This window comes from Malaclemys terrapin, chromosome 1, assembly GCF_027887155.1.
Source record: "Malaclemys terrapin pileata isolate rMalTer1 chromosome 1, rMalTer1.hap1, whole genome shotgun sequence".
Taxonomy (NCBI): domain Eukaryota; kingdom Metazoa; phylum Chordata; order Testudines; family Emydidae; genus Malaclemys; species Malaclemys terrapin.
Window position 1 is genome coordinate 87,977,401 of NC_071505.1, and position 16,637 is coordinate 87,994,037.

The following is a 16,637-nucleotide window of genomic DNA, read 5'->3' on the forward strand; positions in this document are numbered from 1 at the left end:
ACTTACATTGACTGCTTGTGTGCATTCCGGGTTATGACCAAGATTGGACATGCTGAAACACAGCAAAAAAGCTGTCTTTGTCACATTGACAGTTGGGCTGACAGCAGGAAGTACCAGAAATTATGTGAGGAAGGTTGAGCTTTCTAGCTTTTAGGGGCTGATGCCAGATGTTTTGGATAAACATTTGGGGTGAAATCCTCAATACTTTGACTTCAGTAGGCAAGGATTAGGTGCCTACAACACCCTCTCAACCTGCTGAAGTTCCCCAATCTCTAGAAGGTGCATTGGGCAACTCTAGTGAGAAAAAGAAGAGACTCATTCTTACCTCTCTCTGCAGGGGGTGAAAGCTCAATGAAGCTACGACATTTCTCATCTGAAATACAAACACAATCAAGCTCAGATTATGGATTCTCAAAAGATGGTAGGGGAGGATGGAGGAGAAAAAATTCCACCTTAATTGCCTCTTTCATTTCTCAAGCTTGCAGGCTCTACCTATCTTAAGGCCTTCTAGAGTCTGCTGTCTTTCTGACCAAAGAGATGGTTGCTTTGATCTGTTGTGGGAGTCCAGTGCGGAAAGATAGGGAAAGAAGGACAGTGGTCTGTCTGTCTAGTGCAGATGGGGCTCTTATGAGAAAGCTGGTATACATTCCCATTCACAAAAAATTTAATACAGCTGAGTATAAGTAAATAGCTATAAATTCAAAACATTAAAAGAAAGCTGTGATGAGATAAAATGCTCCTTTGCTGTCATAGAAGTTCCGCAAGCTGCTTTAACTCTATAACTCCACCCCTCCCAGTTTCAGCTTGGAGATCATAAACTTTCTTCCACCCCACTCTTCTATTTCATGATTTTCCAGTATCGGCTACAAACCCTCAAACTCATCACATGGCCCGTGCTCTATTTGCCTGCCTGTTATTTGCAAACACACCAACTCTTTTTCTCTTACTCCCCATAAACAATCCAGAGAGGTGCCTCTTGTCTCACTCCGACTTCCACTATCCTAAGAAAACCACAATATATATCCTAATCTCCATAGAAACTCCATCAACCTTTTTTCACTATGAGACATGGAATTCTAATCTACCCCATCCACTTCCTATATATAGACTAGAAACTCCATTATAATTTTCATATATAACTTTCTGATGTGAGTCAGAGACATTGCTCCAGGCCACTTATCAACTGCCGTCCAATCCACTCAACACACACAGGCCAGAATACCCTAGGCACCAAACTAAGCTAAGCCATTGCTTATTGACAATGGCAGAAAGACGAGCATTGACTTGTCTGTAAAATGTATTATGTTCTCATTAATTGGCCAAGATTTTAAAAATACCCAGAGTTGTATCCAGTCTCTGCTGCACCTATGAAGGAGCCTAAACTCCACCAGGGCCCTCATGCCAGTTATAATCTCAGCTGCATTCAACAGGTTGATTCCAGCCTCTGCTAAGGAGCTCATGTAACAGGCACCGGAAGAGCCAGCTCCCACTTAGGACATGGAATTTTCACTTGCCACTGGTCCTGCAGAAAGTAGCTCACAGCTCCTTCCCAATGAAGGATGTACCTTCTCTTAAGAACAGGACACCCCTTCTCCAAAGGAAACTCTGACTCTCCCCTCAGTACAGAATCACTATCACTTCCCTACTCTTAGGCATATACAATCCAAAATTGCTTTGGCCTCCATATCCCAGTGCAAACTTTTGTCTAATCTTCACATCCATTATAATCCCTAAAAGTCTCTTTTAGCATGATGGCTTGCCAGAGTTCTCTTTCCCACTGAATCTCCCCTGGGCAGATTATTTCCCCCCATATATATTAACTTGCCTTTTTTCTCCAGATGAATCTTATCTTGTTATTTTCTGCCCACAATTCTAATCTCTGTAAACCCCTTGTATTATATCTTTCCTCTCAGTGGTGTTCAGGATTCCTTCCAGCTCAGTACCATTTGCAGATTTCATTAACTCACTGTTCACTACCTCATCTAGACTTTAATGAAGTTATTAACAACACTGACCCTAATGCTGAGCTGTGCAGTGGCCCCATGAGACACCTTCCCAAAATTCAATACTTTGCAGCTGATCATAATCCTTTGTTTCTGGTCCTTCAACCTACTGTCAAAACACATAACAGGGGCTATATGCAAGCCAGTCTGAATTAATTTTGAGTCTGATTTCATGAAAAATGGTGCCAAATGCATTACTAAAATCCAAATCTATCAGATCTCCTTCCCTTCATGCCTCACTGTTATTCCAGTATTGCCAAGAGGCCCATTACATCTCTGAAAACACCTTGAACTCAGTCGAATGATGCAGTCTCTTTCCCAGATCATACCCGCTATTGCCATGGAAAGTAATTACAGCTTTAAGCATACCCACCTAAGCGCACCCTGTTCTGAACCATTCCTGACAATGCCAAGAACAAACCAGTCCTCTCAGCAAGACCTGAGAGTGACAGAAGCTTTTTTTTTTTTATTGTCCTGCTTTTAATTTGTAACCTCTCTGTTTTCAAGCGCTGATCCTAGTGGATCGCAGAAGGAGCAATAGTGCACAGAATGCCTTCTTGAACTGATAGGTTCCATTGTGAGTGCCTTTGAGGAAGGGGGAATGTTGGCTGGCACAGAGGAATGGGGATGGGCTAAAACGCCTTTCATTTCTGTTTTATGAGTTTCAACCTAGCTGTTTGCTGCCTTTGGAGCTAGTTCTGACCCACATATGCCAGGCTATAAAGATTGGCTTGGGGAGAATTCCCCCAGAGCACGTGTGACATGGGGCTGACGAAAGCCACAGCACAGGAGTTGAGGCAGGGGTGGGGGTAAGCAAGTTGGGGTGATAGGAGGCATGTTCAAAGGGCTCTGGGCTGCGGAGCAGTCCATAGGCAGCCTGGGTAAGGTTGTCATAAATTAGACCAGCACCACCAGTCTAAATTGCACTGGGGGCCACACCAGCCCCCCAGCACAGGCAGAATTTGGTTGGCACAAAGGTGGCATGAAGCGTATTGCCGGTGCCAAGCGTTCAAAAAGCATGAATGTGTCGTCCCACCCCAAACCACGAGCTTCTAAAGATAAGCCTCTTGTTCATACTCCTTCTGTCATTTGCACTTTGGGGGTTCAGGTTTGCAAGCTTTTCTCCACAACTCTGAGGGAGAGAAACTTTGGAGGGGGGGGTGTAGTTTTTTAAAATGACAGTTGAAATTCTCTCTTATTCACAGGACTCCAGGGCCTAGGGCTTTAAGAAAAACACCTCCTGTCATGGTACTTGCAATGAAAATGGCGACAGTTGTCAGCACTGCATAAACCCATCACCCTGTCTCTCACCGCACAGGCTCCATCCCCTACTGAACATGACATGAACTGGGGGGGGGGAGGGGGAGGAAGGGTGTTACTCCAGTTCATGCTGGGACCGATGTGAACATTACAAAACCACCCCCCACCACAAATAGCACTAAGGTGCCTTTTGTTAGCAGTCTCATCTTGTCTCCAAGACCCAATCAACTCCCACACATCATTCCCCTCACTGAGGGATGAAGTATGGTGGTGTGGTGTGTGGGTATGTGTGGGAAGCGGGCACTGCCACTGCCCCAACTCTATCCGTTCTGCAGGTATGGAGAAGGCACCTTTCCCTAGTGTTGTCTGCCTGGCACCTATCATTGACACTAAAGACATTTTGCTGTAATAAGAATGAGGCTGAGGCTGCCTTGATGGAGATGCTACCTGGCCCTTCCATGTTCTCCTCACAGGAAAGCCACATGCCAGTGTGGAAGTATCGGAAGGCAAAGCGGTCGTCCCCGGTCTCCCAGCTGTAGTGCACTACGTCCTGGGATGAAGAATTGCTAGCACCTCCGTCTGCGGACACGTGCACACCGATGCACTTGGTGGCTTTGCCCTTTCCACACAAAGGCTTGGGCACCTTCTGGGTCCCAACACACCAGTAGCTGCCAAGCAAGGCTGTGGTAGAGAGGCTGAGAGCCAGCAGATTCAGGACAACTGCCAAGACAGCACGACGCCAAGGCAGGATCTTCAGCAGTTCCATCTGCAACAAACAAACATGACGGACTCACATACCAGCCATGCATCTCTCTTACTGTGCACAATGTCCCAGACCCTCACCGGTATGTAGGCTTCTCACTTCCACTGATTTCACTGGGAGTCAGAACCTAAACACCTTTGAGTAGTTGGACCTGTGTCGTATCCCACCAAAATGTGTGTGCGTGTGAGGGCAAGGAGGAGAAACAGGACAGTCTGCCATCCTCAGGGCATCTTATTACCTCACTCAGGAACGAGAAACCGTTTCCTGACAGCATGATCCCTTAGACTGTGGAATAGTCACTTGCGGGAAGTGGTTGCTTCATCCATTTAAAATTGGACTGAACAAAGGAACTGGAGAATATACTGTAGGGAATAATCCTTCAGTGACAGAGTGAGTGGAGTTTCTCTCTTCAGAGAAAGCTGTGTGCAGAAAACTGATGAAATGATCAGGGCCATGAAATACAAGCACCTCTGAGGTGGCATGCCGCAGCAGTTAAACAACTCCCAGAAACACCATGCAACAGCTTTGAACAGGAAGTGAAGAAGACTATTGTATCCCAATAAAATGCAAATTTGCAATGCCATAGCACATTTTATTGAAGGGTTGCAAAGCATTTTTTTTCAAATATGGTTAATTAATTTAGTCCCACATTGTGAGAGGTAAACATGATTATAGTCATTTTGCAGATAGGGAAACTGAGGCAGAGAACAGTTACATGAATTAACCAAGGTCACACACCAGATCAGAGACTTAGGAAGAGAACCTAGGAATCCTGACTCCCCAGCCTGACTCCCCACTAGACAGCCCTTCCCACACAGGAAGCTACCAGCCCTTAGATCAGAATAGTGCGGCACTGGAATGGCAATACCCCTGCTCTTGCAAAAAGTGTAATGAAGATCTTAAATGACAATAAAAGCCTCCATGTTACAGTTCATTTGAAAGCCAGCAACTCCAACAGCATCTTAGTATACCAGGGCACTGGCCACTTCTCACTCTGAGGGAAGAGTACCCCTGCTGAATAACTCACACCACTTCCCCTAGAACCCTGGGGTTTTCTCTTGAGGTCTCTCAGCAAAACACTCCCTAGAGCATTTAGATGTTATCTGTCCATCTGCCAGCTTCTCATGTAATCGTTTCAGTGCCTTCTTCCATGAGGCACCCCCAACGCATGGTACAACCTTGCTGAGTTCATTGGCGTGGCTCCTACCTTTCCATATTTAAGATTCTCCTAAAGCCCTAGTTCAGCTGTGCTGCTCACCATGGATAGAGTTGATGGAATATAAATTGCCTCCCGCTGTTCCCTTTCCCCATACCTCTGTCTGCTTGTCTGTCTGCCTTTACGCTGCGAGCTCCCCAAAGCAGGGACCACCCCCTTTTCAATGTTTGGGAAACACCTGGCCCATCTGGGCACAACCAAAAATAAATAATATGTGAGACGGAATGCTGCTTCACTCGTGATAAATTACAAGGACATGGCCCACAGAGGCCACAACCCCTGCTTTGTTAACCAGAAAGCTGATCAGTAAAGGACAGTGCCTGAGATGGAGCAACTTTCCCTCTTGGGTGGGAGTAGGATTGACTAGTCTTGCATCACACACAAGGCCTTGTCTACACTGATGGCAGCATGCAGGGTCTGCATAGCTGCAGGCTGCAGTGAAAACCAGGCTGCATCCACACTGCAGTTTGTAGCTACACAAGGCAGTGAAAGACCTGGAGGGATTGGAGCAGTGGGGAAAGGCTTCAGCAGCAAGGAGCCTCCCACCTGCCAGAGCCTTTCCCCTGGGCCAGAGTTTTTCCCTGTGGTGGGGAAGGGCTGCATTGAGGCAGCAGGACACTACAGTGTAGACGTGGGAGGCACTGCCTGGGCATAGAGAGACTGTGTGGAGTACATACCCTAAGGTTCTGGCATGTCTTTATACACCTAAACAGTGCCTTGTCATCTACACTGCTGTGTATACCTGTGGTAGGAGGTGTGCAAAGTCCGTACTCTATATACTGCCGTAAGTGTAGACCTAGCCTCAAATAGCGTGACCAGATAGCAAGTGTGAAAAATCAGGACAGGGGTGGGGGGTAATAGGAGCCTATATATGAAAAAGACCCAAAAATCAGGACTGTCCCTATAAAATTGGGACATCTGGTCACCCTACCCTCAAAACACTGTGTGCCCAAGTAGAATGCATTGAGCAAAGGTAAGAAACTACTGAGAATGCCCTTCCTTCTCCCTTCAAAGTCTATTGCTCAGGCTTCTGTTTCCTGTGAGCCACTCCAGTGACAATTACTCAGCAACCTCGCTGTTCAATTACACTGGAAAAGGTGTTGTCAACACTACAGAGTTACTCATTCAATCTCTAATCTGAAGGCATGTTTGACCTTACCATGTCCAGGAAGCAGATGATTGCCACCTGCACAGTATTAGTTAAGGGGTTATGGCCAGGGCTGGTGGGAAAAGTTTCCAATAACACTTTTTTCTGATGAAGATAAGATTGTCAAGAAAACAGTTTTTTTGTGGAAAGTGTCTGCTTTCCTCAAAAATATCCAGCTTTTCATCTGAAAGCAGAAAACCTGAAAACTGAAAATTTTCCACTGAAAACAGTTTTCCATTTTTCAGCATTTTTTTGGTCAAAATTATTCTGTTTGCACTCGCTAAAAAGGGATTTAGCATCAATTGTTATTACTAAAATTTTGTCAAACACAATTTTTTTGATTTTCACCTAAATTTTCCACGAGAAAAAAATTCTGTACAGCTGTATTTGTGTCAGTATCTTAGAATCTGCATAATTTTCTAAATACCTTAGGACTGGGGCAAAGGGAAGAAGAAGGGGCAGAAAATGGTGGTGCCAGGAGGATGTAGAAGAGCGGAGAGAGAGGACATTGGTTAGGAAAGTGAGAAGGCAACCTGAATTACTTCCTTAGACAAACACACCCGGAAAAGTTTCCTTCTACGAAAGCCAAGCACTTACAGCCAGTAACTGGTCAGACAACTTCTGGCATCTGGAAAGCCTCTGCAGCTAACCTCCTGAAATAAAGGAGAGTAGAATTTACCTTGCTGGTGGGTCTTTTACGTGCTGTTGTTTAGTTTGTGGACGGCACAGCTGTACGACTCACTCTTTGCCTTGCTCTCTCCTGCATCTACCAACTAGATCGTTCAAGAAAACAAACTGCTTCCAAAGCTCTTTCTCCTTCATCTCCTCCCAACCCCATCCAGCCCCCCAACACCCTGTGATTATTAAATGCTCTCCCTTCCAGCCAGCAGCTGTTTTGAGCTGTTTTATAATCCACAATGCAATCATGGCACAGCTGTTCTGGGAGATTATACGGGAAGAGATTGGTGTTGCAGGCTGGGATTAAGCGCAAAGAGTGACCTGCATTCACTGAGGAAAAAGTTTCAATATAATACAGAGGAGACTCCAATTACTCCCATCTGATGGACGTTTGGTAGCCTGTCCAAAATGAGTCGGAGTTTCTCAGACTAATGCCTAGCAGCCCAAAAAAACTACAACCACCATTGGCACTAGCTGGTCCCATTGTTGGCAATCACAACAGAGTGGCAAGGGACTGAATGGGCCATGGAGGCTGAGCTCCCTTGATCCTTAGAGATGTATTCTCCTTGGCAGAACTGAGGCATGTGAAAAGGAAAGGGCAGCCGTTCTGAGTATGGAAGATTTGAGACGCCAAGGGACATCAATCCAGCACCTCTCACAACCTCTTCAAATTTTAATGAAAAAGAAATAACTGGACGGCAGGACAAATATGTCAGACAGCCACTAAAGGGCATAGGGGAGCTCTCACTATGACGCAAGGAACTTGTTTTAAGTTAGAACTTCATTACAGAAAAGTGCCCGTAAGGCATTCCATGCACACCTGCCTATCTGGGGCCAGGAGGAGTCCTTGTACAGAGTGGGCGAGTCTTCCAGTGTTGTTCGGAGTTATCAGAATGGATTGTGTGTGTAGCTAGCCTACTCTCCTGCCTCTTGTCATACCAAACAAAGCAATGGTCTATCTAGTCAGGGGTCCTGGTTCTTATAAATCCCATTGCTAGATGCTTGAGAGGTAGATATAAAATAATATTTGGCACTTGTATAGCACATTCCACCTCCAAAGTACCACACTGACATTAATGAAAATGCCTCACAAATGCCCCTACATGGTCAATAGCATAATTTCCTCCTGATCAATTATATCTTGAAGCAGGAGGACTGATAGCCCTTAGATCACTTTAGTCCTAGCTATTGCATAGGCTACTCTTATGTATATATTTCTTTCTGAGGTTAATTGGCAGCAGTACTGAATGTTTGGACACCACAACCACTGTCCCCAGATCCTTATATTAATTATTGAGTTGTGTTGAATACAGATTCCTCTGTCTGAGTGAAGAGGGTGAGGCCCATATATAATATTAGTTAGGAGTCTTCTTCTAGTGAGAGAGGCAATTCTTTCCATAGGCCAAAACATTCAAATGGGAGTATGTAAAGTTTGGCGTCTAAATCCATATTTACAGACCTAAATAAAAGTGGCCTGATTTTCAGAGAGGGCGAGTCTGAGAGGTGTTCAGCCCCTCTGAAAATCCTCTTGCAGGCCCTGAGTCAACTCTGGAGCATGCACCTAACTTTTAGCATGTTAGTAGTCCCATTATAGTACATGGAATAACTCACATGCTTAAAATTGGATACATGTTTAACTCTATTGTGGAAGTGAGTTCTAATTTATGTGTCTAGATATGGATTTTAGGTGTATACCTTTAGGTGCCCATGTTTAAAAATACTGGACTTAAGGGCCAGAATTTTGAAAGTATTTAGGTGCCTAAACAGCTTTAAAAATCTGGCCGTTAGTGTTTTTGATGGCGGCAGAATTTATCCTACCACCAGGTGGCAACTTTTCCTCACTCTTTTCTCACTTGCTGCTCTAACTTGTATCACATGTATCTGGGAAGCAACATCCCAGTTTATATCCATCTTCTCTCCCTTTTTTGTTCTGTCTTCTCTCAAAGAACAAATTCTCTTTCTGAGTCTCTCTCTTTTTTTCTGTGTTAGGTTTTTCTAAGGTGCTTATCTCTATCAGCTAAGCCCCAAAGAATTATAAAACCATGAAAATTATCAGTGGCAAAGATCTAATAGGTCACCTGCTCCATCTTTTGGCTAATGCCGGATTGCGCCCTGTACAGTATTTTCCAATGCTTCGCCAAGTCTCATTTCAAATATCTCAAGCAATGAGGTTTCCATCCGGAGATTATTCCACCATCAAGTAGATTTCAACATTGGAAAATATTTCCTGATATTCTACTTAAAATCTCCTTAGCTCAATTTCATGCCATTGCTACTAGAAATACCCTCCCAGACATCCTAAACAATTCTGCTGCCTTAGCATGCTGCGGGGAGCACTGTTTCTTCCACAAAAACAATGAGGAGTCCGGTGGTATCTTAAAGACTAACAGATTTTTTTGGGCATAAGCTTTTCTGGGTAGTGGGTTTTTTACCCACGAAAGCTTATGCCCAAATAAATCTGTTAGTCTTTAAGGTGCCGCCGGACTCCTTGTTGTTTTTGTGGATACAGACTAACACGGCTACCCCTCTGATACTTGTTTCTTCCAGTTTTCTCCTCTGGGTATCTGCAGCTTCACACCACTGACCATTTTAAAAGTTTCCTTTGCCTAGTGAAGTCAACACATGAAGCACTTTGACTTCAATGCAAGACACAATATTAATGCAACATCTTTGAGGAGATTTTTCATATACAAAAGTCAGGTATTTTAAAAGTTAAATTTCCCACAGCATTTTTAGCTTGGCCTCATCGCACATACACATTCAGGGTCAAATCCTGCAAGGAGGTGAGCACCCTCAGTGTCCAAGGACTACAGTGGGATTTGAGGGTGCTGAGCATCAAACTGGATAGCACCCTAAGTCAGTGATACTCAACCAGTGGATCTCAAGAGGTACATGGCTCTTCATAGCCCTGTATGGAGTTCTCTTCTGATGGGCAAGTGAGGGGTCATGCGACGGTCTGACATGGATTCTTCAGTTGCCCTGGGGGAAAATGGCAATATCAACAAAAACACGCATGTTCACTCAGCTAAACTTACATAGACACACTCATACCCACAAACCATTCTCCAAGCTCCTCAGACATTACACCTCTGTATTACCTTCTACCTATAGCTCCTTCTTCTGCTTTTATATGAATAAAGGCCAGAGAAGTGGTCTCCTCCCTTAGTAATACATACACAGCGGATATCTGCGGGTGGTGGTGACATTAGAGCCGGACTTTTCAAAACCAGTGACAGACTGCAAATGCCAGATTTCTCCCTGAGCCCTAAATAATTCTACTCAGATTGAAACCTTTATTTAGCTGTTTGTATGTATGAATTAACTCTTACTTTGCAATGAACTAGTTAGGCATATGTTCGGATTCTAAATCCATTTAAAGATGAATTTTTGTTTAAAACCATTAAAATTGGTTATACTGTTAGGGACACAAGCTCACTAACAGAATATACGTGTTGAATATACATTGTTTACACATTACAAATATATTTTAAAGGTGAATAAACAAGCTTTTCGCCTCTTAAGACTTGATTTTAAGTTCCTGCATGTCTTCTGGAAAAGGTTCTGTTTGCAGGGGAATTGTTTTTTCTTCATTTATATCTTTATGATTTTGACCTATTTAAGAAGCACACAAGGTTACAGGAAACAAAGGAAAATTAAATGCAGCAGTCTAAATGTTCAGAATTCACTAGGCATGTTTTTGCCTTGAGTTCTAGATGCCCAACTTAAGATACCTTAAGGGATCTCAATTTACACAAAGTGTAGAGTGCCTTCTTCAAATCGGGCCCCTTTAATGTGGCTCAGATTGGGCACCCAAAAATCGAGGAACCCCAAATCACTAGTCACTTCTAAAAATTTAGGCCAACATATAATATATAGGAAAAGGAAAAAAACAGTGTCTATAGCTCTATAGTTATATTAAATAAGATTCAGAGCTTGCTTGTGTGAGCAAGGCATTCGGATACTACAGTGGTGTGGGCCATACAAGCCCATAGACAGACAGATTAGATTAGGTAAAGTAAGCATTTATCTCCATCAGCTCTTTGGGGACAATACCCAAAATGGCAAGTATGAAAGAGTGGAAACATGCAACTATTCTTTTTCTTTCATTAAGCATTCATCAGTCATGAATCTCCAGGAAATGTGTCCAGCTGCCTTGAAATGTACCTCATTTGTCATTTTGTTGATGGGTTAATTCTTTCTAAGCTTGCCAATTCATGCATTGTGTAATATGTCACAGAAGCTGCAGGATTTCCACTTTTGCAGAATGTCTCTCTTTGCATTTAGAAATGCTCTTAAAATTAATTGTTGATAGTTTTAGTTATACCTATTATGGGATCCCTTCTAAGAATAAATATCCTCACGAACACCTAAACAGAGCAAAGAACTGTCATAGATTCATAGATGATTTTAAAACCAGAAGGGACAACTATGATAATCTAATCTGACCTACTGCATAACACGGACCATAGAACATCAGCCATTAATTTCTGAATCAAGCTTATAATTTCTGTTTGAGCTATAGCAGATATTTTAGAAAGACATCCGGTCTTGACTTAAAAGGACTGCAGGTGATGGAGAATCCACCACGTCCTTGGTAACTTGTTCTGAAGAAGTGGGCTGTAGTCCACGAAAGTTTATGCTCTAATAAATTTGTTAGTCTCTAAGGTGCCACAAGTACTCCTGTTCTTTTTGTTCCAATGATTAATTACCCTCACCTATCAAAACTTTGTGCCTTCTTTCTAGTCTGAATTTGTCCAGCTTCAGTTTCCAACCAATGGAACTTCTTATGCCTGTCATCATCTGTGCCAGAGGAGATACAGAACCCTAAACTTGGCACGTGACATGCAACAAAATGATTTTAAATATTTTATTTTAAATGCCACAAATAAAGGCATTTTATTAGAGATGCTTAGTGTGAGCTAATGGTATAGCAGGGAACCCAAATTCCTGAGTTCTGCTCCCGGTTCTGACACTGACTCTATGGTAGTGGCTAAGTAATTTACACCCAATCTTAAATGAGATCTGTGTGGGCTGACCCCATTGCACATGGAGCCTCAATGAAGTCAAACAGGCTCTTCTTAGGAGCAAAAGTCATCCCTGTGGAGTTCATTGCAGGATCGGGATTTAATCTCTGCCTCTGGTTATGCTGTCTTCAAAATTAATATTATTTATTTATTACAGATTAGCGTGGACAGTGTGCTCACTGATGTACAAAACACAAAGGTAAAGATTGTCTCTGGTACAAAGGGCTTAAAATTAGAGTTGGCCAGAAAACAGAATTTCCACAAGTTGGAGAATTCTTACATTTCAAATTTTTTCATTCCAAATCAGACTGAAAAGCCACCATTTTCCACAGAACAAAAATGCTGAAAACTTTTGATTCAAAACCATAGAAGTGTTTCATTTACATGTTGTTGAAACATTGTAATATACAAGTAATATATATACATATTGTATATAATATGAAAAGTAATTTAAATATAATATAAAAGTGAAAACAAAATTAATCAAAACCAAAAGTCGAAATAAAATGTTTTTACCTTATCAAAACTAAAGGTTTTGATGTTATTGAAATCAAACAAGAAAGTTGAAATGAACCATTTTGAATTTTTCCACATCAAATTTTAATCCAACTTGTTTTGACCAGCTCTGCTTAAAATCTAAAGGCTCAGTCTGCATGTGAGTAACTTTACTCATTGATGTCTGTGGGACTAACCATGTTATTAAAGTTACATTCATGCATAAGTGTTTGCAGGATCTAGACCTTAAAGAAAGACTCTGAGTTGACAGAAGACGCTCAGAACATTCAGAGGAGAGAGTAATGTAGAGTTAGCTTTTTGGGGGTGGGAGGAGGTGTTATTGTCCTTTTGTTATTACAAACTGCCTACCTGTGGGTGTTCATGCATAAAAGACAGCATGGCAAGCGGTGCAGAGACTGGAGCAGTAGGCGGTGGCAAAAAAAGGCATTGAGGCTGGCAGAACTGACAAAGTGGAGCAGGCAGAGGGTGCAACAAGAGACAAGGCCAGAGATTTAGGTCTTAAGTGACATAATAAGAATAGATTGCCCGATGGCAGAGATGGAGGAAGATTAGTTACGGCTGATGCTTGCTTTGAAAACAAAAGGTGCTGAATATTATTCCTGCACATTTTAACTCATGTAATCTGTTAATTATCAGGGATTGTAGTTTTGGGTTTTTGTTTCTTTTTAAATGAGGATTTTAAATCCCTTGTAATTCTTTCGTGGCTCTCAGAGGTCATCGGCTCATTGATGGTCTGCAGGTCTGGTAAATATCATGTGCTGGGTCACGGCATTAAAGTGCACCTTTAACAGCACCAAGTGTAACCCGGAAAACTGCCTCTGTGAGTGCAATGGGGCATGTTAACATGACAGGGAGGGGGAACCTCAGTGTTTGAATCCCATAAATTGTGTGTGTTGGGAACTGTCTAGCTCAGTGCTGCAGTAACTCTGGTACCCCCCCCCCCCCATTAATATAAAGGGGAAATTCTGTTAACCAAAAGAGGCTTGGGGAAACTTCCCCCAGCCTTGTCTTCTGGGGGAGGAGACACAGCTGTGAAGCCTCCGCTCCCTGCTTTGGAGTCCCCCTAGCAACAGGATTGGTGTGTAGTGCGATGAGCAGGAATGGCTTTCTGTCCATTTCCCAGCCCCCTGGGAGAATTGCAGATCCTGCCTCTGCAAAGCCTGTGGCGCGCTCGCCTCACGCGGGCTGATGACTGACATGGACAGAAGCTCGTGCAGGGGGAGGGAGCTGGGGGCCTTCACCAGGCCCCATGGAAAGGGAGTGGCCCACTCAAAGTGAGAACAAGGAACAGTCATGGAGCTGGGCGTCTCCCTCCTTCTCTCTATTTCTCTCTCTCTCTGTTTACTCTGGAGTTGCCTCAAAGCCAGTCATTCTGTTGCCAGGGCAACCCCAGTACCACACTGAACATGTTGTGAATTCTGGAGGCAGAGAACAGGCCTTAGAGTTCCCAACTAGTCGGGCAGCAGAAGGGGCTGAGATGGGTGTGTGGGGGATGTTTCTTCCTCTCCATTTCCTGCGACCGACCGGTACTAACGGCTTTCCTGGAACACTCCGAAGGCAGACAGCGTCCAGAGGGGGCAGGGAAAGGAGACTGGACAGAAATACCCCCAAAGAGTAGAATTCAAGTGTAGATGGACAAAAGTGGAGGGAAGAGCGTTGGATCAGGCTATGAAGGTGACGTACAAGGAAGGCCAGTAGGCGTTAGTGGATAGGCTGGGAAACAGAGATCAAGGCAAAAGGGGCTTTCTACTGCTGCTGCTGCTACTGCTTTGGGAATGGCTGGGTGTGAGAATTGAAGGGGAACACCCAGCTGATAGTTCCTCACACTGTGCCAAGGGAAGAGGGGGAGGGTTGCTATAGTAATGGTCTCTGTTGTGTAACCCCCCTTCCTCTCATTCACTCCCTCCACTTCCAGCTGTGTGTATGTGTGTAAGAGAGCGAGAGTCAGGGTATTATTATCTCTTTACACAGCACCATGTGTGCGTGTGATGCGTGCATAATGTGTCACTGTCCTGCTCTGGGGCTCAGACAGCCTAGGAGAACAAGCCCCCTGGTTCTTTCTGGGTATGTCTACTCTGCAATGTAAGCCCAGGGTTAGTGGGACTTGAATCAGCTGACCCATGTTAGGGAACCTTGGGCTTGAGCATCTACATTGTATTTAAACTCCATGTTAAAACTTTTGTAACTCGTGCTAAAACCTAGGGCTCTGGCATCCCCACTGCAAAGCGCATACCAGTGTCAAAATAACCATATCCCAGAGTCCCTAGCACCTCCCCCCAACTCTCCAAAATGTGGTCACTTTAGCCCTAGGATTGTGGTGCACTGTGGATAAACTTTACTGCCCGCCTTGCAGGGGTGTGGCTTTCATTTTCACTAGAGGGGATTGCAGACTGCTGGATAGAGGGGACTAAGGAAGTTGTCCCATGGAATTGTAGGATACTTCTAACTGACTCCCGGGACCCAAGTCAAGCGGGTTTGCATCTACGTTGCAAAGCAATAGGGCTCAGACCCTGGGTCCCAGCTTGACTTGAATTTGGACCCTCCAGCCCTGCAGGGTCCTGGGACCCTGGGTCCAAGCCCTGAGTTAACACAACTACAGTGTAGACGCAAGGGGGTGAGGGGGCAGTAGGCTTGAGTCCAAACTCAAGCACAGGGTGATGTTGCATTGTATACATACCCTTAGAGGGCTTTTCTGGAGCTCATTAGCTAGGGTAACCAGATGTCCCGATTTTATAGGGACAGTCCCGATTTTGGGGTCTTTTTCTTACATAGGCTCCTATTACCCCCCACCCCTGTCCCGATTTTTCACATTTGCTGTCTTGCCACCCTATCATTAACTGAGGGGCCGAGTTCACAGGACAGGATTGCAAAAGTCTATGAAAAACCCCAATGACTTCAGTGGTGCCGGACCACTTTAACCCAGCTGAGACTCGAGCGCTAGATCTTAAGTTACACACCAAAAATATTATTAAAAACGTTATTAAGGTTGCAAGGTCAATCAGTCAAAAGTTAAGAAATGCCTGAATGAAGCTTGCTTGTGCAGCCATCATTCAGTCCCCTTGTGCGAATGCATTATGATATAGTCAATAATTACATGATTATGTCCTGTTTTTGCCACAGATCCCTGCCTCATTCACTGCACAGGACGGATGATACTCAATTAACGAGCAGCTATTCAATATTTTGTTTTCTCTTCGTTGGTCAGGATGTGGCCCTAGGCCTTATTTCCTGTGCACTATCCAAACCCTGCTCTGCAGACAGAATTATCAGTTTCCTCATGGGTTTTTCTATGGTGCTCACCTGTGCCTTCCACCTTCTTTTCTATGGTGCTCACCTGTGCCTTCCACCTTCTGCAATAAGTACGGCAGGGGTCCTACAGACAACAGCCTCCTCCACAACACAACCCTGATTCATCCCCAGAGCCTTGTCCACTCTGTGCACTGAATGCGACAGGAGTCCTGTAGAAAAAAAATAGCATGTTGTCATGTAACTAAAGTCAATGTACACACACAAGGGGACTGAATTACGGTTGCACAGATAACCTTAATTATGGCATTTTCTAATTTGACTGCTTGACTTAGGATCCTTAATCTGCTTCTAATGTAGTTTGTTGCAAGTAATTTCCTAGGTTTATAAAAAAAAGCAAACTGAAAAAACAGAAATTCCATCATGTGGCATCATATTGACCCCCACATGATTAATCAACAGGGTTGGAACATTTAGATTGACCACAGAGACATCTGCCATTTCAGCTAACAGAGAAACCAATAGCAATAGCAGGTTGTCATCTTTTATATGGACAAGCACTAGAGGGGGACGACACACACACTTTGCCAGTGGGTTTCAAAGATATTTTCTGATAGCAGAGGAATAGTGAGACTCAGGAAACTTGGGTTCCGCCCCAGCCTCTGGAGAGGCATATGGTTTAAAAGCCACAGACTCTTCTGCTTTTTTCCTACAAGCTTGACCCCCTTCTAGCCCATCCCCATCAGCCTATCTCTGTCCCAGTCCTGTCTCTTTTTTACCCATA

The 16,637-nt window shown here is 44.0% G+C and overlaps 1 protein-coding gene across 4 annotated transcripts in view; it reads right to left on the reverse strand.

The window, feature by feature from the left end:
* Positions 1-16,637, reverse strand: part of GSG1 (germ cell associated 1) — a 179,434-nt gene that overhangs the window by 7,543 nt on the left and 155,254 nt on the right. For 2 of the 4 annotated variants that reach the window (XM_054029865.1, XM_054029856.1), the window contains exons 2-6: positions 15,942-16,065; positions 9,940-10,046; positions 6,987-7,042; positions 3,711-4,029; positions 326-373 (exon numbers count right to left, since the gene is read on the reverse strand). In XM_054029865.1, coding sequence (XP_053885840.1) covers positions 326-373; positions 3,711-4,029 — 367 coding nt within the window. In that variant the 5' untranslated portion in view covers positions 6,987-7,042; positions 9,940-10,046; positions 15,942-16,065. Of the gene's footprint in view, positions 1-325; positions 374-3,710; positions 4,030-6,986; positions 7,043-7,068; positions 7,138-9,939; positions 10,047-15,941; positions 16,066-16,637 lie in introns of those variants that run through there. The other 2 variants (XM_054029875.1, XM_054029882.1) reach the window with 2 other exon arrangements.